Genomic DNA, 23,248 nt, shown 5'->3' on the forward strand with positions numbered 1-23,248 from the left:
GTTTTTTCTTTATGTTCTAATTAATTTCTAATTTTTCAAATATATTTTTTAATTTTATTTATTTTAAGTAAAAATAATAGTTTATTTATTGCTATTATTTTTACCAATTAATATCTATTTACTAATACTCTCCCACCGAGATGACGAGTTTGGTACCCAAATCAACCTAACCATTTTCTCCTAAAATAAACTGAAGTAAGATTTTTGTTGTTAAAAAATTCTAACAAATTTAAACCAAAATAAAAAAAAATTTAATATAACCCATCTTTAGAGTTTTGATTGGATAATCCAAATTGGGTAGGTCATATGAATACTTTAAATATTAACAACATTAAATATTTTATACTATTATAAATACTTAGTAAAAGAAATTTGGGATTTGTAAAAAACAAAAAATAAATGAAAAATAAGTTTTGTCTCTTACTCTTGACGTTTAGGTCTATGTAATTTCACGTTTTTAATATTTTATCCTTTCAAAATTGTACTTTGAAAAATTCAAACAGTCATTTTCACAACACTGAAAAATGGGTATATTGGCTAAGTGATGAGTTTTGTGATTTCTATAAAAGGTATTCACTCGACAATCCAAACAATTATATATAAACCAAAGCGTAAGAGTTTAATTGGGTTAGATTTTTTTCGATTTGGATTGAATTGAATTTTTTTAAAATAAAAATTTTGATTTACTCCCTCGTTCAAACTGTTTTTGGTTAGATAATCCGACTAACCTTAAATTAGGGTTTACAACCCAATCTAACCCTACTTTTAAGATGGTTATAAAATAACATAAATTTTTAAATATTATTATTATTATTATTATTATTATTATTATTATTATTATTATTATTATTATTATTATTATTATTAGAGTTTAACAAAATTATAATAATTTTTAAAATAATGGGGAGAATGATTTTGTTTTTGTTAGTGGATTTCAATCATTAAAAAAACTTAAAAATGAATCATAATTCATTAATTAGGTCATCACCTTCTGTAATAAATAAATAAATAAATAAATAAAAGGCATCACTAATGTCTTTGTTTATATTATTTTCCACATTTCATGAATCTTTAAACGATAATTGATTAATGGAATAAATTAAAATTTGGTCACATTTAAAATGCATTGTTTCCTCAATTTTTTAAACTTTATTATAAGCTGAAAAATGACTTCAATTTTTACTCTTCTTATAAATAATAATTATTTTTTTTTTTCATGTTAAATCTAAAAATTTTAAAATAAATAAAAATGAGTGAAAAACTATACTTAAACCTTTGTATTTATTTATAATTTATTTTTTGTTCATACAAAATTCTATTTTGTATATTACAATATAATTAATCCGTTGAACGCGACTATATATGTATATAGATGCGTTTTAAAGCCTTGAGGAGAAGTTCGAAGGGAAAATCCTAAGGAGGACAATATCTGCTAGCGATGGATCTGGGCCGTTACAAATGGTATCAGAGCCAGACACTGGACGATGTGCTAGCTTTCTCGCTATTTCTCGAAAGGGTAGACACAAGGCGGTGTGCCAGTAAGGACGCTGGCTCCCGAACGGGGGTGGATTTGGTGGCGGTCCCACATCGATTAGAGGAAGGAAAGAGTGTCAGCGAGGACGCTGGAATTTTGAAGGGTGTGGATCTAGTTCGTTAAGGGAAGCTCGAAAGGAATTTTCGTTAAGGGAATTTTGAAGGGAATTTTCGTTAAGGGAATTTTGAAGGGAATTTTGAAAGCCTTGAAGGGAACCTCGAAACCGTGGATCTAAATATATATATATATATATATATATATATATATATATATATATATATATATATATATATATTAGATAAATGGTTTGAATTCTGAAAGGAAATAAATAAAAAAAAATGATAAGTGTTCAATGAGTTTGAGAAGACTATAATTCCAGTCTTCGCCTAAGAGATGATTTCGAAATCGTTGCGGAGAGAGAATTGAAAAGCTTGAGGTCTGTATGCCGTAATCTGTTAGAGCCATATTATCAGATTACAAGATTGAAAGTTGTTTTTGTGCGTTTTTCACACCAATTGTCAGCGATTACGTGAGTGGATTTTTCTTTTTGGTTCCATTGACCGAGAAATTCAAGCTCCAGTTATGGAAGAGTGCGCAATCCAATGATAAGCGACGTATAGAGGCTTTTCCTTTTCTTTCCTGCTCGCTTTACGCCGATTCCCTAAGATTTTGGTCTTGACTTCAGTTTTTTCTTGTTTGATTTGCGGACGAGAATTGCTGAACTTCTTGTTTCGTTGATTGAACGCAATAAAACTGTTAAGAATGGGAAATTGTTTACATTCTTCAACTCCTCGTGCTAATTCCATTAGCAGCCAGGCGCTATCTTCTACTCCAGGTACTAATTTCAAACGATTTATCTTCGAAGTTACTTTTAGAATGCATTTCAGATTCACTTTCTGCTTTGAGCTGTGATTCTTTTTGTTTCTTCCGTTGATTTGATTGTGTCTTGTGCCATTTCATAGGGACATCGAGCAATCACAGCAAGAGCGTAGGGTTTTCAGGTACCAATAGCACCGCCGGCGCAAGTCTATTTTCAGAGGCGGCGAGCGTGGATGTGAATGAGCGCTATCCGAACGGGAAAATCCTTGACCAACCAAACTTGAAGGAGTTCAGCTTCGCTGAGCTGAAACTCGTTACCAAAAACTTCAGACCTGAATCCTTGATCGGTCAGGGAGGTTTTGGGAAGGTGTATAAGGGCTGGGTTGATGAGAAGACGCTGGCTCCTTCTAAGAGCAATTCTGGAATGGTGATTGCCATTAAGAAATTAAACACAGAAAGTGTCCAAGGTTTTCAGGAGTGGCAGGTAAAAATTTAGCTCATTCTTGGATCATCTACTATACTGTATTGAGTATTCTTTGGTCAATAGAAATAATTAGTTGCCGTTCTTGCTTTATATGGAACTCTTAGCTACTTAACAAAAGTAGATGAACATTATTATTATTATTATTATTAGTTCTGAACAGAACTACGAAGATCCATCTACCAATTTAGAATTAGCCTAAATACTGCAAGGATTAAAGGGCTTTTCATTTTCATGTTCATTGACTGTTTGAGGTTATATTAATTGGTATCAATTGAACTGGTGACATTGGTCCATCAATCATTTGACGTTAAGTTATGTGTGCCAGAGAATGTAGCCTTTGTTCTGTCATACTTGGCATGCCATTTTTTTGCTCGAACTTTTTAAAATTTCAATTTTTACATACCTTGTTTGACACGGATTAAATTGGAAATTTGTAGTTACATGTTTCTACTCATGGAGCCCAAAAAAAACATAAAACTAGAACCTGTAAGAACTGGTGCATTTTTTTTTACCTGTAAATGCTATTAGGACTTGGGAGCTCTGCTGGTGTATGTAGATGGTTTTGCAAATTTATCGATTCGATCGGAGTCTACTGTGCAAGGTCGAATAATGTCCAACTCTTCATTTGATATAATGCAGGCTGAAGTGAACTTTTTAGGACGGCTGAATCATCCAAATCTTGTCAAATTATTGGGTTTCTGCTGGGATGATGAAGAATTGCTTCTTGCATATGAATTCATGCCCAGGGGAAGCTTGGAAAACCATCTCTTTGGAAGTATGATTTCCTTAAACAAAGGATAAGTTTAAATTGATTCTTCATTATCTGTGCTGATCTTTGGTTTTTGTGATGAACAGGGCGTTCTTCCATAGAACCCCTATCTTGGGAAAGAAGGCTCAAGATTGCAATTGGCGCAGCTAGAGGCTTGGCTTTCTTGCATTCCGCAGAAAAAGAAGTTATATACAGAGATTTTAAAGCGTCAAACATTCTTCTAGATATGGTTTGCCCAACTTTCTGCAGTCTATTTTTAGCTAAATTCGTAATTTTATGTTATCCATCATCTCTTTCATTATTAGATATGTTTATATACTCATGGATAATGTTAACACACTGTTGAACTTCTTGGTCCATCCTGTTTTCCTGTCTCATTTCATCTTTCTCTTACCATTCCATCTAAATTTTCCCTTTTATATTCACGTGTAGGATTACAACTCGAAAATCTCGGATTTTGGCTTGGCAAGATTGGGGCCTGCAGGTGAAAGATCACATGTAACAACAAGAATTATGGGCACGTACGGTTACGTTGCCCCGGAATACGTTAGTACAGGTGATAATATCTGTCATTGTTGAGTTATGTATTCCAAGTAGCTTGCCTATTCGATTTTCTTGCAAATGCATAGAGGAGAAGTAGAAACCATGACAATTTGGAGGAGTAGGTTGAGGATTATCGAGAGAAGTAGTTCCACATTGGCTAATTAAGAGGATGATCATGAGTTTTTAAGTAAGGAATATTATTTCCATTGGTACGAGACCTTTTGGGGAAACCAAAAACAAAACCATGAGAACTTATGTTCAAAGTGGACAATATCATACCATTGTGGAGAGTTGTGATTCCTAACAGACTATACTATATATAATTTGATTTCACATGTTCTCTAATCAATCTTATTGCGTCAACATTGAAACTCATGTTCATTGCTAAACTACTACCAACAATCTTTGCCATTACTGATCCTACACAGGTCATCTATACGTGAAGAGCGACGTTTATGGGTTTGGTGTGGTGCTGCTCGAGATTATGACAGGCTTGCGAGCACATGATCCGAATAGGAGCTACGAACAGCGCAATCTGGTCGAATGGGCCAAGCCACGCTTGGAGAAGAAAAAAAAGATCAAAAGATTAATGGATGCAAGAATAGAAGGTCAGTATTCATTGAGAGCAGCCGCTCTAGTGGGAGATCTTACTCTAAAATGCCTGGAAACAGATCCTAGAAAGCGCCCCTCCATGCAAGAAGTTCTTGAGGCATTGGAACAGGTCGAAGAATCGAGGGAAAAACCGAAAGAGTCGAAGAATAGCGACTCGCAGTCTAAACAACTTCATCAAAAACAGGCAAACAGTTCATCAGCTAAATGAAGGCCATAAGGTGAGAAAAACTGAACATGATCATTCAACATTGTATACATTTGAGATTGTGATAGAAAAACTGAACATTTTTTTGTTGGCCTTTGCTAATTGGTTGCCCTTCTGTAGGGGATGGCAGGAGGTGAGGTCGGAATATATTTGATTGTATGTATTATGAGTTAAATGTTTGAAGTTTATATAGAAGAAAAGCTTATTAGATACACAATGAAAAAGATTAGGAGCCAAAACGGATAATTTCTATTAGCGGTGGGCTTGAGCCGTTACAGATGGTTTTAGAGCCAAACACTTCTATTATCAGGGTGGATTGTAAGATCACGCATCAGTTAGAAAGAGGAACGAAGTATTCTCTCTCCTCGTATACGTGTTTTTAAACTGCGTTTTAGGTGAAAATGGGGTTTGGATTCCACACGTCTCCCACCTTGACCTTAAAATCTTAGCACCAATAAGACCCAAGTCAAGTCCACTAACCTTCCAACCACTACTTTTGTCGGCTCTCTCCTTAATTTAACTCATGCGCCAAAGCATTGATCTTTCACCCGCCATAATCACCACCATGGCACCACCACCACCACCCTCTCTCATTCTCTCTACCCTTTTCACTCTAATTCTCTCCTCCCTCTTATCTTCGCCGGCGCTGGCCGAGCCCAACGCCGCCCACCATCCCCACCATCCCCACCATCCCCACCATCCCCACCTCCACCTCCGGTCACTCCACTTCTCCCTCTTCCAGCACGAAACAATCAACAAAACCGGCTACTTCATCGTGCCGGGGGTGGCTGGCCCAGGAGTGAGCCAAACCACCACCCCATTCGGCACCATGTTTGTTTTTCGCGACCCTTTAACCACGGCTCCCGACCGAGCATCGAAGCTGGTCGGCACGTCGGAGGGAACCTCCATAACCTCTAGCCTCGATGGCTTGCGAAGCCTTAGCATAGCGAAGATCAGCTTGCGTTTGAGGAACCATACCGGTTCGCTCTCCATCGTGGGTGGGACCCATAATGTTAAACCGTCGAACCACCCCATTGTCGGAGGGACCGGAGATTTCTTGTTCGTACAAGGCTACGTGACGTCATCTCCGGTGGATCTGGTCGGAATCACGGTGGTTTACAAGTTGGAATTTCATATTTACTGGCCGCCCTACGCATAATTTACTTTACTTTATACAAAATTTCAGGTTTATTTTTAAATTCTCAGTAGCTTTATGAATATTTGTGTAATAAGCTCAATTGAGCATCTCCCATTTTCTCTCCTAAATATTAATATTCTTAATATAAGTAAATATATATATATATATATATAAACCCGGTTACTAATTTGTGAAGATTAATTAATTAAATTTCATTAATTAATATTGTATTATTAGAGTGAAATTTTAAATTAATATTAATATTAAATATAAAAGAAAAAATAAAATAAAATTTAAAAGGTTGAAATTTGTATTTAGTATAAGATATATTAAATAAAAAGAGGAAAATAAATTTATCCTATTAAAAAAAAATTAAAACTAAGAGTTTAAGTAGATAAAGAAAAGAAAATCACAAATACCCTCGTGATTTTATTTCTATTGAGAAGAGTCATGTCACAGTTAAAAGACGCTCGTGAGACGGGGCGGGATGGAGAAGTCATTCACGTTCTTATCTCTGTGAAATTTTCCATTTATTTGTGCAGTGATCGGAATAGGGATTCTCACGGAAAATTAGTAGGGATTGAGTTTCGTACCGAATTTTTTTTTTCATTTATTATTTTTTGAAAAATAGTCATTTTAAATAAAAATTTTAATATATACATTTTATTTTTCAATATAAACTTTTAATTATTTATTGATAAAATTATTTCACCTACGATAATAAATAAAATATAAAATTAAGTTATGTCTAAAGACAAAATTTGATAAGAAAAACACGGTCAATCTTCGTTATATTATTGTTTTCCACATTCGATCGGTCATTTTTTTATTTAATTTTAATTCCAACGAATATTGTTCAAGGATTCGTAAAAAAAATTAGTTGTTAAACTTTAATGCGCAATTCTTAACATAGCAATGCCACATCTAAATCGTAAATTCGATAAAAATGAATATTTGAAATATAGATGAGTATTAATTAAGTTGCCTTATTAAAAACACAAATCGACTATTATATAAGAACAAACGAACCGATGTTAATATTCGCCACTCACAAAAATATATACCCGAAGAATTAAGAGTCGAGAGTGGCCCTCGTCTTCATTTTATTGAAGTTTTGATTTAGAGGACGAAGAAACTATTATCAACAGATAAATCTCGTTATCGACAACTATAGGTTAGTTCTCCTTTCTTTCTTATACTTTATCAAGTTCATTTCTTTTTCTTTTCTTAAATATTTTTTTAATGTCTCGATCTTTAACAAATTGTCTGAAATTTTTAGTATTTAACTCAAAATTATTTTTTTTCGATAATATGAAATGTATTTTCATGAATAATTTATTTTCTCATTTCTTTTTGTCACTGAAAGAGATGCTTACGAGACGGAGATGAGAAAGTCTTTCTCCTTCGTCTCCACCTCTTATTTCAATTCTCATCTGTGCGAAATTTCTTATTGCATTTTTTTATATAGTATTATTAAAAAAAAAATACTAATTTCAAATAATTTTTTAATAGAATGTAAAATAAATATAAGAATATTTAATTAGGAAGAATATAATATATTGTCGAATATAATTTTTAACCCCTCAAATTTGAATATTCAAAATATATATAATATATATTTTATCCGGAGAAATAATTGTTGTCCCAAACGGTGTGAGAGATGTTTACATGTAGATTTTTCACTATGTTCAGAGCTGACCATACAGATAAATGGACCTCTCTAGTCTCCACACGAGTTCATACTTTGATTAATTTTTTTTATTAAATAGAAAATATTGTTCCATACTTTTTATATATATATATATTTATTTATTTATGTGTTTAAAATGAATGAATGAATGAATGAATTAATTAATTAATTAAAATTTTGGAAATGCAGGGATCCTGAAGATGCATGCATGATGTAACCGTTTGGGCATAATTTCTTCAAAATTTGAAATTGGATGAATTTACAAAGATGTGTTAATTCTGGATATTATTACTCATCGTTATCACTCTCCGGCGGCTGCTCCACGTTGAGATCGAACCCCACGCCGCCGCTCTTCTCAGGCGACTCACTCTCCTCAGCAGCGGAGGGCTGGTTGAGATCAATATCCAACCCTCTTCTAGACGCCGCCACTCCCTGAGCCACCGTCAGCAAAGTGGAAGCGAACTGCTGCTGACAGTGGCGGATATCGAGCTCCGCGGCGGTTGGCGGCGGAAGAGCCCCACGGTATGTCCGTTCCGGGTGAGACCTCAAGTGTCCAAAAAGTGCTTTCCACGATTTGAACACTTTATTACAAGTCGCACATTTTGGGTCACCTTTTGGGACCTCCGTTAGCTCTCCCTTCTTCTTTGCAGCCTTCACTTGCTGCTGCTGCTCTCCTCCGTCTCCTCGCCCTCTCTTCTTCCCTACCTCCTTGTTCGAACCTCCTCCCACATGACCATGTGTCGACGACGACGACGACGTTCCCACGTCGCCTGTTGTAGCTCTTTCTGGGGCGGGCGCTACGGACGAGAGGTTGATGACGGGAGGAGTAGGGCTATTGTCGTCGATGCTAGCAGGTGGTGGAGAAACCGCCATTGGAGACGTTTCTCGGCCGTGGCGTTGGTCGGGAGAGGTCGACTCTGGGACGGTATTGATATCGGCATCGACATTGATATTGGCATTGGCATTGGCATTGGTGTTCTTCTCCATTGCAAGAGACAAAAGGAAGGAAATGAAAGAATTGAGAATGGAGCAAAAGGGATGAATATGCAATAAGAAGATAGCTATTGGTGGATGATGGCTGTCTTAAGGGTTATGTCTCTATTTATACTCAAATTTTAGACATTATGTAAAACAAGTACGAGGTAAATCCAACATAAATCCAACATGTTTGGAGTTCCATCATAATCTAATATATATATATATATATTTTAATTTAACGGAACTATGATCAAATTAATTGAGAGAGATATTGAAACGATATGTTTTTCTTGTTATTGTGATTATATTCGTTCCGAGTCATGATCTTTCATTTTAAAATTTTAAATTTCGTTAAATTCATCTTGATTTAATTAAGTCGTGTTAGCGATAAAAATATTTGAATTGGATGATGATATATTTAAGTAATTAATAGCATAAATATTTGAAATTTGTATTTTAATGGTAATGAAGTAATTAAATTTATTTTGACCAAAAATGTATTTTGGTATTATTTAGGTTACTATAAAAGGCTATGTGCATATACATAATTTGTCAAATATTAGTTATAAAGTCCTTTTTCGGATTTTTAAAATTATTTTGGGCTATTTTAGGGGGGGAAATGCATGGCATTTGCTGTCTAAATTATTGTTCCTTATCCCATTCCTCTGTTTTGCAATATTTAAATAATTAAAACTTAACCCAAAAAACATTATTATGAAAATTAAATGTCATTAGCAAAATAGGTAAATAAATTTTGAACCAATTAATTTTTTTAAAAAATGAAAATATAAAAACAAAATAATTCAAGGTATAACTTAATATTTAGCTCATAAAAAAATATCCTCTTAGAAGATTATTCTAAAAAAATTTTTAAAATGAGTTAGCTATATGTATGATGTCAAATTACGAATCGTATCTTTTAAAATACAATTTTGATCTTCTGTGCTAGCTCGAACAAATATCAAATATGTATAATGCCGAATTACCAATGGTATCTTTCTAATTTTTTTTTGTTCTCTAAAATTAATTTTTATTAAAAATAGTTAAATAATAATCCTCGAACAAATATCAAATATGTATGATGCCGAATTACCGTATCTTTCTAATTTTTTTTTTTTTTTTTTGTTCTCTAAAATTAATTTTTATTAAAAATAGTTAAATAATAATCCTAATAATTTCTATGCAAGGAAGGTAAAGCACTAGGTGAATATATTTTCACAATTTAAATGTTAATAGAGATTATTTTTATAAAAAAAAGAAAAAAAAAATCATCTCAAAGATTATAAGTTTGAACTTAAATGTAATTCCCTCTCACACATAGTAAAAAGAAAATCAATAGGGGGCTAACTTGGTAAGGAACAAGGTTTCTGCTGTTTTTGGTAATGGGGAGAAATTTTTCTTTATTACTTCCTCCCCTCCTTGCTATTACTGTAAACCTTCGGCCTAACTTAAGCACAACATGGTGAAGATTGTTGGGAGAACGAGTCCCACATTGACTAATTAAGGGGTTGATCATAGGTTTATAAGTAAGGAATACGTCTTCGTTGGTACGAGATTTCTTGAGAAAACCAAAAGAAAAGTCATAGAGAGCTTATGCTCAAAGTGGACAATATCATACTATTGTAGAGGTTCGTAATTCCTAACACAAAATTCGTTCAGTGCTCATCTCCCGTTGCTGCAGACCATTCCTCGTTCCATTTGAACCATTTTTGTCCTATACTTCCCACTCCCTTAGCTGCTTGTGCAATGCCTCCATGTTCACAAGTTGGTACCGTCGTTGGTTGTCCATGGGCGCATTGCACATTTAACAGCTCAAACTTGTCAATTATTGGTCACTTCCTCCTCCTCCAACCCTCAAAAAAAGAGGGGAAAATAAAGAAAAAAATATATAAACAAAACTATGAAGAGAGACTCGAAAATTACGAATATGGAAACAGAGAAATATGCTTTAGTTCACTAATGATGAAGCACTCTGAAGGTAACAAAAGAGTCTCTAAATATGATTGCATCCAAACTTTCTTATAAGGGGTAGAAACTTCTTCCTAGAGAGAAAATCCAAAAGAAAAAAGTCCAAAAAGGATAATATCTACTAGCGGTGGACTTGCGTTGTTACGAATAATTATCAAAGAAAAACTTTCTAGTGAAAGATGTAAATGAAAATACACATATAGCACTAACAATCGACAGACTGTTTACTCATCGCTTGGAAATGAGACGATAAGCAGAGAAGTGCACGAAGTCTTAGGTCTATTTAGCGCCAAAGAAGTCAACACTACATGATGGAAGTAATTTCTTCAACGGTAGTCACTAATTCTTTTGTTGAAAAATATCTGTGATTCTAGATGGCTAGTTCCCACTTCAACTAATCTTATGGGACCTATCTGATCCTACAACATTTAGGTGCCAAGATAAAATAATTACTTGCTAGATCTTTATTTGACCTGTTCTTTACCATTCCCTCCAAGCTCTTTAGTGTATCAATAACTATTATTGGCCACTAGATCAATCCAAGATGGTTTTTATCACAAATATATATATATATATATACGCCCAAGCCCACCGCTCGCAGATATTGTACTCTTTAGACTTTCTCAAGGTTTTTAAAATGCATCTGTTAGGGAGAGATTTCCACACCCTTGTAAAGAATGTTCCGTTCCTTCTCCAACTAATGTGGGATCTCACAATCCACCCCATGAGGGGCCCAACATCCTTGCTGACACTCGTTCCCCTCTCCAATCGATGTGGGATCTCACACATACCCAGATATCCAAACACCAAAGAGCTGATTAGATACCCTTAGTTTGTTTTGGATTAAAAAACTATATATCTATATATATAAGAAAAAGGTTTTCTCTCTAATTTGCCCATCGAAAGATTGTATGATGTGTGTAGTTAGAATATGAAGTATTGCCCCTCCCCATGAAAATCTGACTCTGCCCCCGCAGATACAAGCACTAGCAAGGTCTTAAAGCATGGTAAGCGATTTTCACAATATAATATAATTGAGGGATGATGAAACTGTTACCAGTAGTACCAACATCTTCCAAATCATCATCAATTCCAAGACACAAGCATTTGCAACCCTGTGACGAACAGAATAAAAGTTAATTACTTTTTAGGACAACAAAATATGAGACCTATATTGCTCCATTACTAAATAGCTGTAGACCTCTGTACCTTCATGACTTTACAATATCCATTTTCCCTCCCACATGCTTTGGTTATGATCACCACCGATACATCTGAAATCGAAGCAAATGCCTATCCTCGGAAGCCAAACGTTCCACCTTGGGTATCTTGATGAGATCATGAAATTTCAATGTCACTGCATAAAGCTATTGAACAAGGTTCCCCCATGGATACCTTGTTACGACTTCCCTTGAATCACAAAAAAAGAGGGGATAGGTTCGGTTGAGCTCGCATAAACTCACCAAGGTAGTAAATCCAAATTCATTAAGTATTTTCCAGCTTGCTAAGATGTCTATTTCCTTCCTTAGAATTCTACTTTTCAGCACTTGTCGATAAGAAAATCACATCAAGCATGCCATATGCATATCACCCAAACTTATTGACATAGTTCATCTAAACATCCTTGCACCACTTACAAGAGATGGTCGTGAAAGCCATAGCAGATTCAGCCCTTTCTTGCACCATTTCCTTTCGTTGGAAAAGCTAAGTACTCATTGTTTAACCCATCCAATTATAACATCTATCAACACTGTAACAACTCAGGCCCACTGTTAGTAGATATTGTCCTCTTTGGACTTTCCCTTACGGGCTTCCCCTCAAGGCTTTAAAACACGTATGCTAGGGGAAGGTTTCCACACCCTTATAAAGGGTGTTTTGTTCTCCTCCCCAACCAATGTAGGACATCACAAACACCATCCCCATCCTGCAAGCCAAGCATCTCAAATTTAATTCTGGATTCCAAAATGAAACCACCAAGTAATGGTTCCGCACAACATGACACAGAGAAACTGTATACATACTAAACCAGTTTTCTTTTTATCTGGTCGCGCTCTTATTGTGTCTAGCTAGCCTACTGTTTTGTGCTACTCATGTCAAATCATCATTATTTAGTTCAAACAATAGGACAGGTAACAAAGTTAAAACTTATTAGTGCCAACAAAAACTTATGGAGGCAAAGGGACGAAAGCCCGACAAAAGGCCTATGATATGATATCGTAAGAAAGAAAGTACAAAAATCATTACGTTAAGGTTACAAAGTCACTTAGCCGTTTACAAAGGGAAAGGCGTCAGTACGGAGTCACGTCAACTGTGGATATATACTAGGTAGGCTAGTTGGAACGGAGTCTGAAACTATGGACCGAGACTACACTAAGGAACAAGGAAGCTTAAGGATGTAAAATAAACTAAGTTCAGTAACTAAATTTATTCTCTTTGTAAAGAGAATCAATCAACCATAAAGGTCAGTTTTTCTCTTGTAGAAGAAATGTGCTCGGTGATGAATGACAAAGAAACAAACTGTCATGGCAGGCTCTGATTCATAGTGCACGAGTTGGGACTGTTTTAGGAGCAAGATGGATGAATATCTAAGTTCAAGTATTCCGTATACTCCCAACCGGATTAACTTACCTTAGCATAGATAGCTAGTAATAAAACGCTTTACTTCCTACTTGGGAGAGTAAGCAACCCAATGCCTCAGCGTAGAACAATAATATATGATGGCTGATTAGAGGACGCCATACCTTCCACCCATCAGCATTCAAGGTATTATGAATAAGCTCTTCCACGACCTTCTGACACCATAGGGAATAACACTAGCACGCGCAGAACTACGAACACACCTCGGCAAGGGCTTGATAATCCCCATCTGGCATTACGGTGCATTAATAAGGAAAAATATCAAATGGGAAACAAGAAGAAGTAGAAGAATAGGAGAACAATTAGCAGATAAACAGAAAGATCAAGAGTTCATTATTTTCACCAGAACTTAATACATTAATTGCATTTTCTGAAAGGTTCCAATGGCGAGAGCACTTGGACAAATGATGCAAGATTTCACTACAGAAGCTTGAATTTCTAATCTAAGCCTTCCCAGTCCCCTAATAAAGCAAATCATGGACATAGAAGCGTGTGAAGATAGAACTTCTTCTCGGAGATATGGTAACGCCCGAACCAATTCCATGCTTTTTTTTTCAACATCAATTCATTCAGCAATTTCAAAAGTCCTGATATTCGATTTACTTCACTCATTTCTATAAATTATGAACAGTTTAGCGTACTTTCAACCGGTTTTCAGAAAAAGAGCACACGCGAAAGCAACAATTACCAAATAACTGCGCATTTACGCAAAACTGAAAGTTAACAAAAATGCCAATGAAGACTATACTCGATTTGCTCTCTTGCTTGTGAAGTTTAGGAAGATTCATGAAAAGCAATGAGTTCTTATCGAAATTAGCCTTAAAAAAACCCTACACAGAAGACTTTTGTAACTACAATCTTACTCCATTTCAGTCAACATCCCAAAAACTATTCTCACATGTTAGTGCAGTATCCACTCTTCTTACCGAGATGGCGCTGCCGCCACATTTGCCGACGGTTCGGAGGCCTGAACATTACTAACTCAAAAGCCAATTCCTCTTCGAGACGTCTGTGCTCCGCCGCATGGAGTGAAAGAAAAATGGCCGTGCCGAGTGGCGTATTCAAGCATACCGCCGTAAAGCGCAGTTTAGAACGTCCCCAATGCAAGGACGGTGCTAGTTAGTACAGACGACATGTCGGTTCGAGAGTTTTTTTTTTTTTTTTTAAGCTGAATTTCCAACTTTACCAAAGTTCTTAAATTTAGAAATTATTATTATAATTTTAGCTTCTAAAACTATCCAATTTAATTTTTTCTAAACCGTTGAATAAAATTCATAATAAATAATATATCTGAAAAACTCACCTTATTTCTCCGAACAAAAATTTAATTATTGACTTTTGAAATAGTAATTAATATCTTATTCACGGTGTTATCATTAAATGGATGGAAAAGTCAACACGTTCCTTACCAGACTAAGCAGCTCACGTCATCTAATGCAACGACACGTCCAAATGTCAATAATAAATGACTTTATACCTAACCGAACCTCATTTTACGTACTTATAACTTCAGTTGAAGTAATCATCGTACCAATTTTAAAACTAGGGTAACGTTGGATTGAGCTGTGAACCTAGCTCACGAACCAAATCGAAAATTTTAAATTATTTACAAAAATTCAAATTGAACTTTTAAAAAAAATATAGCCGAACCCAACCTTTATAATTTGAATTGGATAGTCTAGATTGTTCGGATAATCGGGTGACATGAAAATAATAATAATTAAGGATGAAAATGAAATAAAAGTAAAAGGTAAATTAGAAATAAATAAGGTGTTAGGTTGCACGGAATAGAGAGCGAAGGCTCCTGATTAACCAATCCAATTTTCGCATTTCTATTTATATTATTTTTATATTATTTTTATATTATAATTTTATTGTTAGGCAACGCATATGCATCATATTAAAACATGATCTTCAGTTTTCCTCTGGACCTGAATTTTCTTCTTCTCCTTCTCTTCTTCTTCTTCTTCTTCCTCCTTCCCAAACCCTAATTACACCTTCTTCCTTGTAAATTCCCCGCCTCTACAGTACCAGAGATCAGGTATTTGCTCTGTTTCTTCATCTCCTTTAACACTCCCTTTCCTTTTCAATTCTCTCAATTACCCTTCTGCTCTTCTCTCTCTCTCTCTCTCTCTTTTTCTCCCCCTTCCCTTGAATCCATTGCTGATGCCCTTTTCATGTTATTAGGTTCTTTCTATGTCTCCTGTTTCTTTCTGTTATTGCGGAATTCGACCCCTTCTGTATTCACTGCGTTCTTTGGTTTAATTCTGGTTTCATTTTCTGCATGTTTGTCCCATTTGATTGTGTTGCGATTGCTTTATCTTTATTCTGTTTCACAATTGGATGTCCATGTCGGTTTCTGAGTACTTTTCCCGCGAATTGAAATGCTGTTGATATTCATGCGATGATTCTGCCCATAAAACCTTGTAAAATTGGCAATCCGTTTTGTGGGATCTTCCTCTTCTGCCAGATCGTGGCAGCATCAAATTTTAATTTCTACTTTTGACTACTGAAGAAATGGTTTGATTTGGATGTTATTTTATAGCTTCCGAGTTTTCCGATTGATGTTAGAGTCTGATGGAATTTGTGATGGAATAGAATTAGAAGCTAATTTTGTATTCTTATGATTGTTTTTCAGCGGAAGTAAATGTTAACTCAGTTTCTTGTTCGTGTGGAGACAGACACATTAGCGATTTATGTTTAAAGCCATAACTTGGAAGGAGAAGAATGGAGGCCAACATCTGTGACGTGAATCATCTCGATTCCGATGTTCTTCTACCACCAAGAAAGCGCCTTCTTGCTGGCTTGAGAAAGCAAGGTGCGGATGGTGATGGTACTTTTAATCTGCCACCAGTTGCCTCCTCCTCTTGTTCTCCTCCTCCCTCTCCTTCCTATGGCTTCACATCTATTGAGTTCAACATGCGGCTTAACAATCTGTTGAGTGCTCATTCAAATACTAACCTGTCATCTGAAGAGATAGTGGAGGCCTCAAGATCAGCTGCAGCTGCAGCTGTGAAGGCTGCGGAGGCTGCCAGGGCAGCAGCTGAAGAGAAGGCGGCGATTGCAGCAAGGGCTGTTGCGGCTGCAAAGAGTGCCATGGACTTGGTTGCCACCATTTCTGAAGAAGCAGCCTATAAAGAAATAAACCTGAGAAAGAACAAGCTGAAGAAACATGTCCCAGTTCAGCTTCTATACACAAAATATCAACCTCTTGAGAATACCAAGACAGATGAAGAGTTAGCTCGCAAATTGCATCGAGCCATAAATAGCTCCCCAAGAATTTTGAAGAATTCATCTGGTTCAGATGCTAGAGGCCACAGACATAAGAGGCTCAAAGGTTCACCTGGTTCGGAGAAAACTAAGGTTTCCAACTGTATGATCTCACAGGAGTTGGACCCTACTCCCAGGTGCAATGGGCATGCTAGAACCAGTGAGGCTGACTCTGAGGGCAGCGTTCAGGAAGTACGCAAGCTCAAAGCTGATGAGAAGAACAATCAGTCCGAGATGGATAATGGAGAAGCAGAGACAAGTCAGAAGGAGAAAACGTGCGACAATATTAGTGTCGCTGTTAAAAAGAGGGGAAGAGTAAAGCTTAAAAAACTGCCCTTGAGTATTTGTTCTTTCAGGGATCAGACAACTCTCAAGGAAGATATGAATAACGGAAGTTCCCCAATATCGAGTGTGCAAAGCCCGACATCTGAAAATGTTATTTTACATTCTGTAGATAGCCCAACCGAAGGCGTGATGCCAATAGAATCCGCATCAGTATGGAAATGCCAGGAGTTTAATCCTCCTCTTTCTGTCAAACAAAATAAAGTTATGCAGTCATGACCGGAATACGACATATGGTAAAAGGTTGGTGCTCATAGAAGTTGATAGTCGAGGTAGGACCCGTGCAGCTTTTCTTATAGATTCGGCTTTACTCCGCCTGTCTTCCTTTTGATCATCCTGCATATTTTGTTTCACAATGAACTGGGACACACCATTGTAAATTTCATATTATGTGTTTGAATATTCTCCAGAGTTCAGAGGTATCCTTTATGACACAGAGCTTGAAGTCCAAATAAGAGAGGCATTTTTGTTTTGATTTGATTATATATTGCTGAATATACTAAAAAGGCATCCCCATGTATCTGTAGGTAAGATCTGTAGATGGTCGTTTTCATGGTTCTGCTACACTTGTATCAATATATTACACTTAATCACGTACAGGAAAAGGCAAGCTGTTTGCTTTTTGTTGGTCATCTAGTCTTCTATACTCTCATAGTGTTGTTTTTATTGATTAATTGAGATTGAGATTTGTATTCTCTGGATCTTCCTTTAAGAGGAGGAAACCTTTGCTTCTTGTAGCATTGTAATTTCTCTTATTTGTTAATGAAGGCGTCCCTTTTCTATTGTTTTCTACTATTGTTTTCTATGCTCAAATAGATAATGTTGTATTTGAAGCCTTGTGCTCTGTTCTTGTGTTCACTGTCACTAAGTTGAGCTGCGAAACTCAGCTTTGTAATAATGTCGGTGATCTCTATCAACTCTTGTCGAGAATAAGTCATTTTCGCATATTTTGTCATCACCTACATGCTCATTTAGATATAGTTTCAATATAATCGGTGCCCGACCTTTTGGAATATATTAGGGCATAAATATCACTCAACTTGTTTTCATCGACAAATATAGTAATCATCAAGACTATATGAAAGAAAACAAAAATATTCCTTCTGTTCCAACCGATCATATGATCACTATTAGCAAACGAATACAAAATGGGAGAGACCATTCTACTCTGACAAAGAGACCCACGCCCAGCGTTGGATCTATTATCCCACGCCCAGCTTTAGATCTATTATCCCACGCCCAGCTTTAGATCTATTATCCCGATCATGATTTTTCTATCTTCAAAGGGAAGGAATTTGAATCGACACTACCGTTCCTAGCCACGTGCTCTAATACTCTCAGCCAGGAGTAAAATTAATAATAAAAAGAAAAAAAAGAATCAAGACAAGATCCACATGAAGATTGCACCCCAAAGAGCAAGAGAAAGGGCAGCGACCAAATAGGTCCAAAGCATAATAACAGAGCATTCCTCTTGACCAACACCGAACAACTGAGTCATTGTGCTAATGGACATAGCCGGCGGCGTGGTGTACTGAACCATCAACATGAAGTGGTAAAGAGGATCCGCCGCCAAACACCCCAATGTGTCGGCCGCCTTCACAACCAAAACCCCAATTGCCGGCAGCGCAAAGTACCGAACCGCAATCACTCCGACAATGGTCTTAGGCTTCACCTTCGACGACCTTAGCCCTTGAGTCAGGTTACCGCCCATTATCAGAGTGGTGCAAGGAATCGTCCCATTTCTGCACACAACACAAAACCCTTTAGAACACTCTCCAATTTCATCCTTTAAAACACAAAGACTCAGCCATTTACCCGAGCAGTTGAACAGAATCTTGGACTACTCGAAATGGAGCATTGTCCCCAACAACCAGGTTTCTAAGCCACCACACCGCTCCAAAGATGAACCCCACAAGCTATTCATAATCATTTCTTCATATCATTTTTGGCATTCATAATCATCTCTATAAACAACAATGGATACTCATTACTTACGGCTCCTAATGATGGAGGGGTCATCGACTCTTGAACAATGCGGCGCAAAAAGTCTAGCGTTTTAGCCCAAATGGACGACGTTGATGATTCCCGTTTCTCTAAGCTGTCCTCTACTTCTTGGGATTCAATCTGCAAGTTAAAATATTATCACCATCCCACGAACCAATTAACATATTGATTTTAGAAAAATAATTTAGGTATTTTAGTAATAAAGTCTCATTCAACAATATAGTATTAGAGTCAAGCTCTTAACTTAATCATGCCAATAGAATCTTCAAGTGTTAGAACAAAGAAGTTGGGACCCTCGAAAGCGTAGTCAAAAGTGACTCAAGTGTCGAATAAAGGGGTACTTTGTTGCTCCAGAGAAAGGAGTCGCACCTTAATTAAGGGGAGGCTGTTCGAGGGCGCTCCAATAGACCTTAGGGGAGGCTTTATGGTGTACTTTGTTCGAGAAAAGAATTGTTGAGAGGGAGTCTCACATTGGCTAATTTAGGGAAGGATCATGGGATTTATAAGTAACAAATACATCTCCATTCGTATGTCTTTTGGGTAATCCCAAAGAAAAACCACTAGAGCTTATACTCAAAATAGACAATATCATAACATTATAGAGAGTAAAACCACTAGAGCTTATACTCAAAATAGACAATATCATAACATTATAGAGAGTCGTAAGCTACCCCACAATCGTAAGTATAAGTAGTTACCTCTTGGAAGGCCTTGCTTGATGGGACTGAAACAGGGCCATTTTGTTGATGGAGAAGGCGAGCTTGCAGGTCGCCAATGGAGGCGTGGCTGGGTGATATCAACGGCTCCTCCAAGGCTTTCAATCGCAAGGAGGAGGTTTTCACAAGATGGTAAGTATAAGTCCATTGGCAAAACCCACTTAGCTGAAAGTTCACCAATTCAAGATATTAGATTAAACAGAAATGATACCAAATTTGTACTGAATCACCCAAGTTAAAACTGGATAGGTTAATAACTACCGCCATGGAAAAGGATGCATAAGAGAGTCCAAGAGAAGAACAGGTATCATGGTCGCCAAAAGGGGTGCCATTTTCATCACAAATAGCAGGGATAATGATGAGAAGAAGGTATCCCAAGTTGCCTAAACAATCATACACTCACCCGTGTTAAATCACTAATTGTAATAGTACAAGTCTACCGCTAGTAGACATGGTTCTCTTTAGCCTTTCCCTTTCGGGCTTCCGCTAAAGGTTTTAAAACGTGTCTGATATAGAGAGGTTTTCACTCTATTATAAACAATATTTCGTTCTCCTCTCCAACTGACATGAAATCTCACAATCCACCTCCCTTGAAGGCCAACGTCCTCGCTGGCACACCGCTTGGTGACAATCTTCCCCCTTAGGAGCCAACGTCTTCGCTGGCACACTGCTTGGTGTCGGGCTCTGATACCATTTGTAACAACCCAAGCCCACCCCGAGTAGATACTGTACTGTTTAGACTTTCCCTTTTGGGTTTCCCTTCAAGGTTTTAAAACGCGTTTGGTAGGGAGAGTTTTCCACACTCTTATAAGAACTCTCCAACCGATATGGGATCTCACAATCCACCCCTCTTAAGGGCCAGCGTCCTCGTTGGTACACCGCTCGGTGTCTGGCTCTGATACCATTTGTAACAGCTCAAATCCACCCCTATCAGATATTGTCCTTTTTAAGTTCTCCCTCTCGGGCTTCCCCTCAAGGTTTTAAAACGCGTCTATTAGAGAAAGATTTCCACACTCTTATAAGCAATGTTTCGTTTTCCTCTCCCACCAATGTGGGATCCACAATCCACCCCTTTAAGGACCAGCATCCTCGTTGGCACACTACTTAGCTCTGGCTTTGATACTATTTGTAACGGCCCAAGTCCACCTCTAACAGATATTGTCCTCTCTAGGCTTCCCCTCTCGAACTTCCCCTCAAGGTTTTAAAACGCATTTGGTAGAGAGAAGTTTATACACTCTTATAATCAATGCTTCGTTCTCCTCTCCAACTAATGTGGGATCTCACAATCCACCCTCTTAGGGCTAGCGTCCTCGCTGGTACACCGCCCGGTGTCTGACTCTAATACTATTTGTAACCGCCCGGTGTCTGACTCTAATACTATTTGTAACCGCCCAAGCCCACCGCGAACTCCTCTTTAGACTTTCCCTTTTGGGCTTCCCCTCAAGTTTTTAAAACGTGTTTGATAGAGAGAGGTTTCCAGACTCTGATAAGCCATGCTTAGTTCACCTCTTCGACCGACGTGGGATCTCCATAATTAACCTAAAAGTTTAAGCTCGAATAAAGTAGAGGGGAAGGAAGAAAACGAACCAGTAGAAGAGGCAGCCATGACAAGGCCTTCAAGATAGGGCTTGGGTTTGAGAAGCTTAATAACTATCCAACCCAAAACCCATCCAAACAGGAAGGTAAGAGCAATGTTGACAGGCATGAACCACCTATAACTCACCAAATCAACAACACAAAATAAACAAAGCATTGAAATCAGAGGGCATACCATGAAACAATGTCCTGAAAAGTGACTGTTTGGGCCAAATTTGCGAACATGAGACAAGGAGTGAACACAGCGAAGACGATCTGCACAAACAAACAAAAACCTAATACGATTAAGAGATGGAAGCGCAAGATAATTATGAAAAATGGGAAGAATACCTTGTTGAGAGAGGCTCGAGCCTGGGCCGGAAGAAGATTGGAGTAATCAGTTGCCAAAAAAGCCCCCACTAAGCACATCAGAAGGACCTGCAAATTGGGGATGAACGCCACTTCCAATAATGACAACAAACCCATGATTTTTACAAATCGGTGGTCGGAAATGGTTCGCACTATATATATATATATATATATATGTATGTATAAGAGGGAGAAGGATAGAGCCTTCCTGGCTACGAGACAATGGATTATCAATATTCTTAAGTAAATCTTATTAGAGATATATTAAAAATTTGACTCGGACCTTCTTTCTTCTCTTGTGAAGGCATCAGTTACTCGTGATTGGTTGAGTTCGTGGACCATGTGCACGGAAAAGGCAAGGTTCTTTGGGTTCCATGAAGAGCCAAATATCTTCTAGCCTACCAAACCACAGCTTAAAACTCAAATTTGCTTATTTTGTTATGGTCTGCCTTCTTAGGACAGAAACTTGTCTTTATGAATTTCTGTAACAACCCAAGTATATCTAGCTAGTAAATATTGTCCGTTTTTGCATCTTATATGTTGTCATCAACCTCATGGTTGTAAAATGAGAGATTTTCGCACTCTTATATATATAATGCTTCTCAATCAAAGTAGGATCTTACCGAAAGAAGGGTAAGAAATCTCATTAAATACACTAAATATTAATAATTATACAAATTTAAGATTTAATGGGCTGAAACTGAAATTTTAAAATTAAAATTGATATAATCACTCAATTTAATTTAGAGTTATAAAATTATTTTTTTTGCAAAAAAAATAATCTGACGCAACTGTTAAGGGCAGGTTTGTAATTATATATGTATTCAGGCCCACCTTTCCCTTTCTTTTTCTTATTTTTTAAAATCTCCCCCAAATAAATATATATGTATTTATAAATTAATTATATACCTACGTCATCCACTACATCATCACCTTAACAAGTTTCTTCTAATTTGAAGTTAAAAAATTAGTTTATATATTGTTCCAATTTAAACTCGACAGAATCTATTCAGCCTTTTAATTAAAAATTCCCTTTAAAATCATTAATGTTTACGTGTACATATTGATTTAAATATAAAGATTAATTTAAATTATAGAAATCTCTCCCTACCCAATACAAATTTTGAGGGGAAGTCTAAAAGTAAAAGTCCAAAGATACAATATCTGTTAGGGGTGGGCTTATGACGCTATAAATGGTATAGAGTTAGACACGGGGCGATGTGCCAAGGAGGAGGTTGAGCCTTGAAGTGGGGTGGACACGAGGAAATGTGCCAGCAAGGACGCTAAGCTCTAAAGGGGGTGGATTGGGGGTCCCACATCGATTAGAGAAGGTATGAGTGCCAACGATAACGTTAGGCCCTAAATGGGAGTCCCACGTTAATTGGAGAAGGGAGACAAGTGCCAACGAGGACGTTGGGTCCCACATCGGTTGAGATATATAGAGTTTGAGTGACACTTGGGAGAAATTTGATTGAGAGACTTTGTAGTGTGAGAGTGAGATATACACTTTGTAAACACTTTGAATATTAAGATTGGTTGCTATGGGTGGAGGTAGAGAAATTTCTTGTTTCTGAAACACGTAAATCTTTGTCTCT

General features: G+C 36.9%; 5 protein-coding genes and 1 long non-coding RNA gene across 8 annotated transcripts; 3 read left to right on the top strand and 3 right to left on the bottom strand.

Moving 5' to 3' along the window:
- The first annotated feature begins 1,872 nt into the window (after window positions 1-1,872).
- LOC111809720 (probable serine/threonine-protein kinase PIX13) lies at window positions 1,873-5,167 on the top strand. 2 transcript variants are annotated; one of them, XM_023696114.1, is made up of 7 exons: window positions 1,873-2,369; window positions 2,497-2,837; window positions 3,477-3,612; window positions 3,693-3,835; window positions 4,039-4,162; window positions 4,578-4,979; window positions 5,097-5,167. In XM_023696114.1, exons 1-6 carry the CDS (start codon window positions 2,297-2,299, stop codon window positions 4,967-4,969), a joined length of 1,209 nt encoding a protein of 402 aa, XP_023551882.1. In that variant the 5' UTR covers window positions 1,873-2,296; the 3' UTR covers window positions 4,970-4,979; window positions 5,097-5,167. The 2 variants fall into 2 exon arrangements, with proteins under 2 accessions (XP_023551882.1, XP_023551881.1); XM_023696113.1 differs by having other exon boundaries at window positions 5,087-5,141.
- Window positions 5,168-5,489: 322 nt separating this feature from the next.
- LOC111809721 (dirigent protein 11-like) lies at window positions 5,490-6,156 on the top strand. Its single transcript, XM_023696115.1, has one exon. The coding sequence runs from the start codon at window positions 5,490-5,492 to the stop codon at window positions 6,123-6,125; it is 636 nt and encodes a 211-aa protein (XP_023551883.1). The 3' UTR covers window positions 6,126-6,156.
- A 1,926-nt stretch (window positions 6,157-8,082) lies between these two features.
- Window positions 8,083-8,781, bottom strand: LOC111809870. Its single transcript, XM_023696333.1, has one exon. The coding sequence runs from the start codon at window positions 8,779-8,781 to the stop codon at window positions 8,083-8,085; it is 699 nt and encodes a 232-aa protein (XP_023552101.1).
- A 1,274-nt stretch (window positions 8,782-10,055) lies between these two features.
- On the bottom strand, window positions 10,056-14,015 carry LOC111810717. 2 transcript variants are annotated; one of them, XR_002817436.1, is made up of 5 exons: window positions 13,721-14,015; window positions 13,482-13,606; window positions 11,950-12,664; window positions 11,798-11,855; window positions 10,056-10,625 (listed from the first exon to the last, which is right to left on the bottom strand). It is a non-coding gene; the product is annotated as an uncharacterized LOC111810717 (long non-coding RNA). The 2 variants fall into 2 exon arrangements; XR_002817435.1 differs by lacking the exon at window positions 10,056-10,625 and having other exon boundaries at window positions 11,820-11,855; window positions 11,950-12,150; window positions 13,721-14,007.
- Window positions 14,016-15,254: 1,239 nt separating this feature from the next.
- Window positions 15,255-17,776, top strand: LOC111810585. Its single transcript, XM_023697314.1, has 2 exons — window positions 15,255-15,418; window positions 16,016-17,776. The coding sequence occupies exon 2, from the start codon at window positions 16,105-16,107 to the stop codon at window positions 17,206-17,208; it is 1,104 nt and encodes a 367-aa protein (XP_023553082.1). The 5' UTR covers window positions 15,255-15,418; window positions 16,016-16,104; the 3' UTR covers window positions 17,209-17,776.
- A 230-nt stretch (window positions 17,777-18,006) lies between these two features.
- On the bottom strand, window positions 18,007-21,802 carry LOC111809722 (protein PIN-LIKES 7-like). The gene is made up of 8 exons (XM_023696116.1): window positions 21,636-21,802; window positions 21,481-21,560; window positions 21,297-21,421; window positions 19,971-20,092; window positions 19,692-19,874; window positions 18,985-19,113; window positions 18,805-18,905; window positions 18,007-18,731 (listed from the first exon to the last, which is right to left on the bottom strand). Exons 1-8 carry the CDS (start codon window positions 21,768-21,770, stop codon window positions 18,368-18,370), a joined length of 1,239 nt encoding a protein of 412 aa, XP_023551884.1. The 5' UTR covers window positions 21,771-21,802; the 3' UTR covers window positions 18,007-18,367.
- Between the last annotated feature and the right edge of the window lie 1,446 nt (window positions 21,803-23,248).

Source organism: Cucurbita pepo, chromosome LG14, assembly GCF_002806865.2.
Source record: "Cucurbita pepo subsp. pepo cultivar mu-cu-16 chromosome LG14, ASM280686v2, whole genome shotgun sequence".
Lineage (NCBI taxonomy): Eukaryota > Viridiplantae > Streptophyta > Magnoliopsida > Cucurbitales > Cucurbitaceae > Cucurbita > Cucurbita pepo.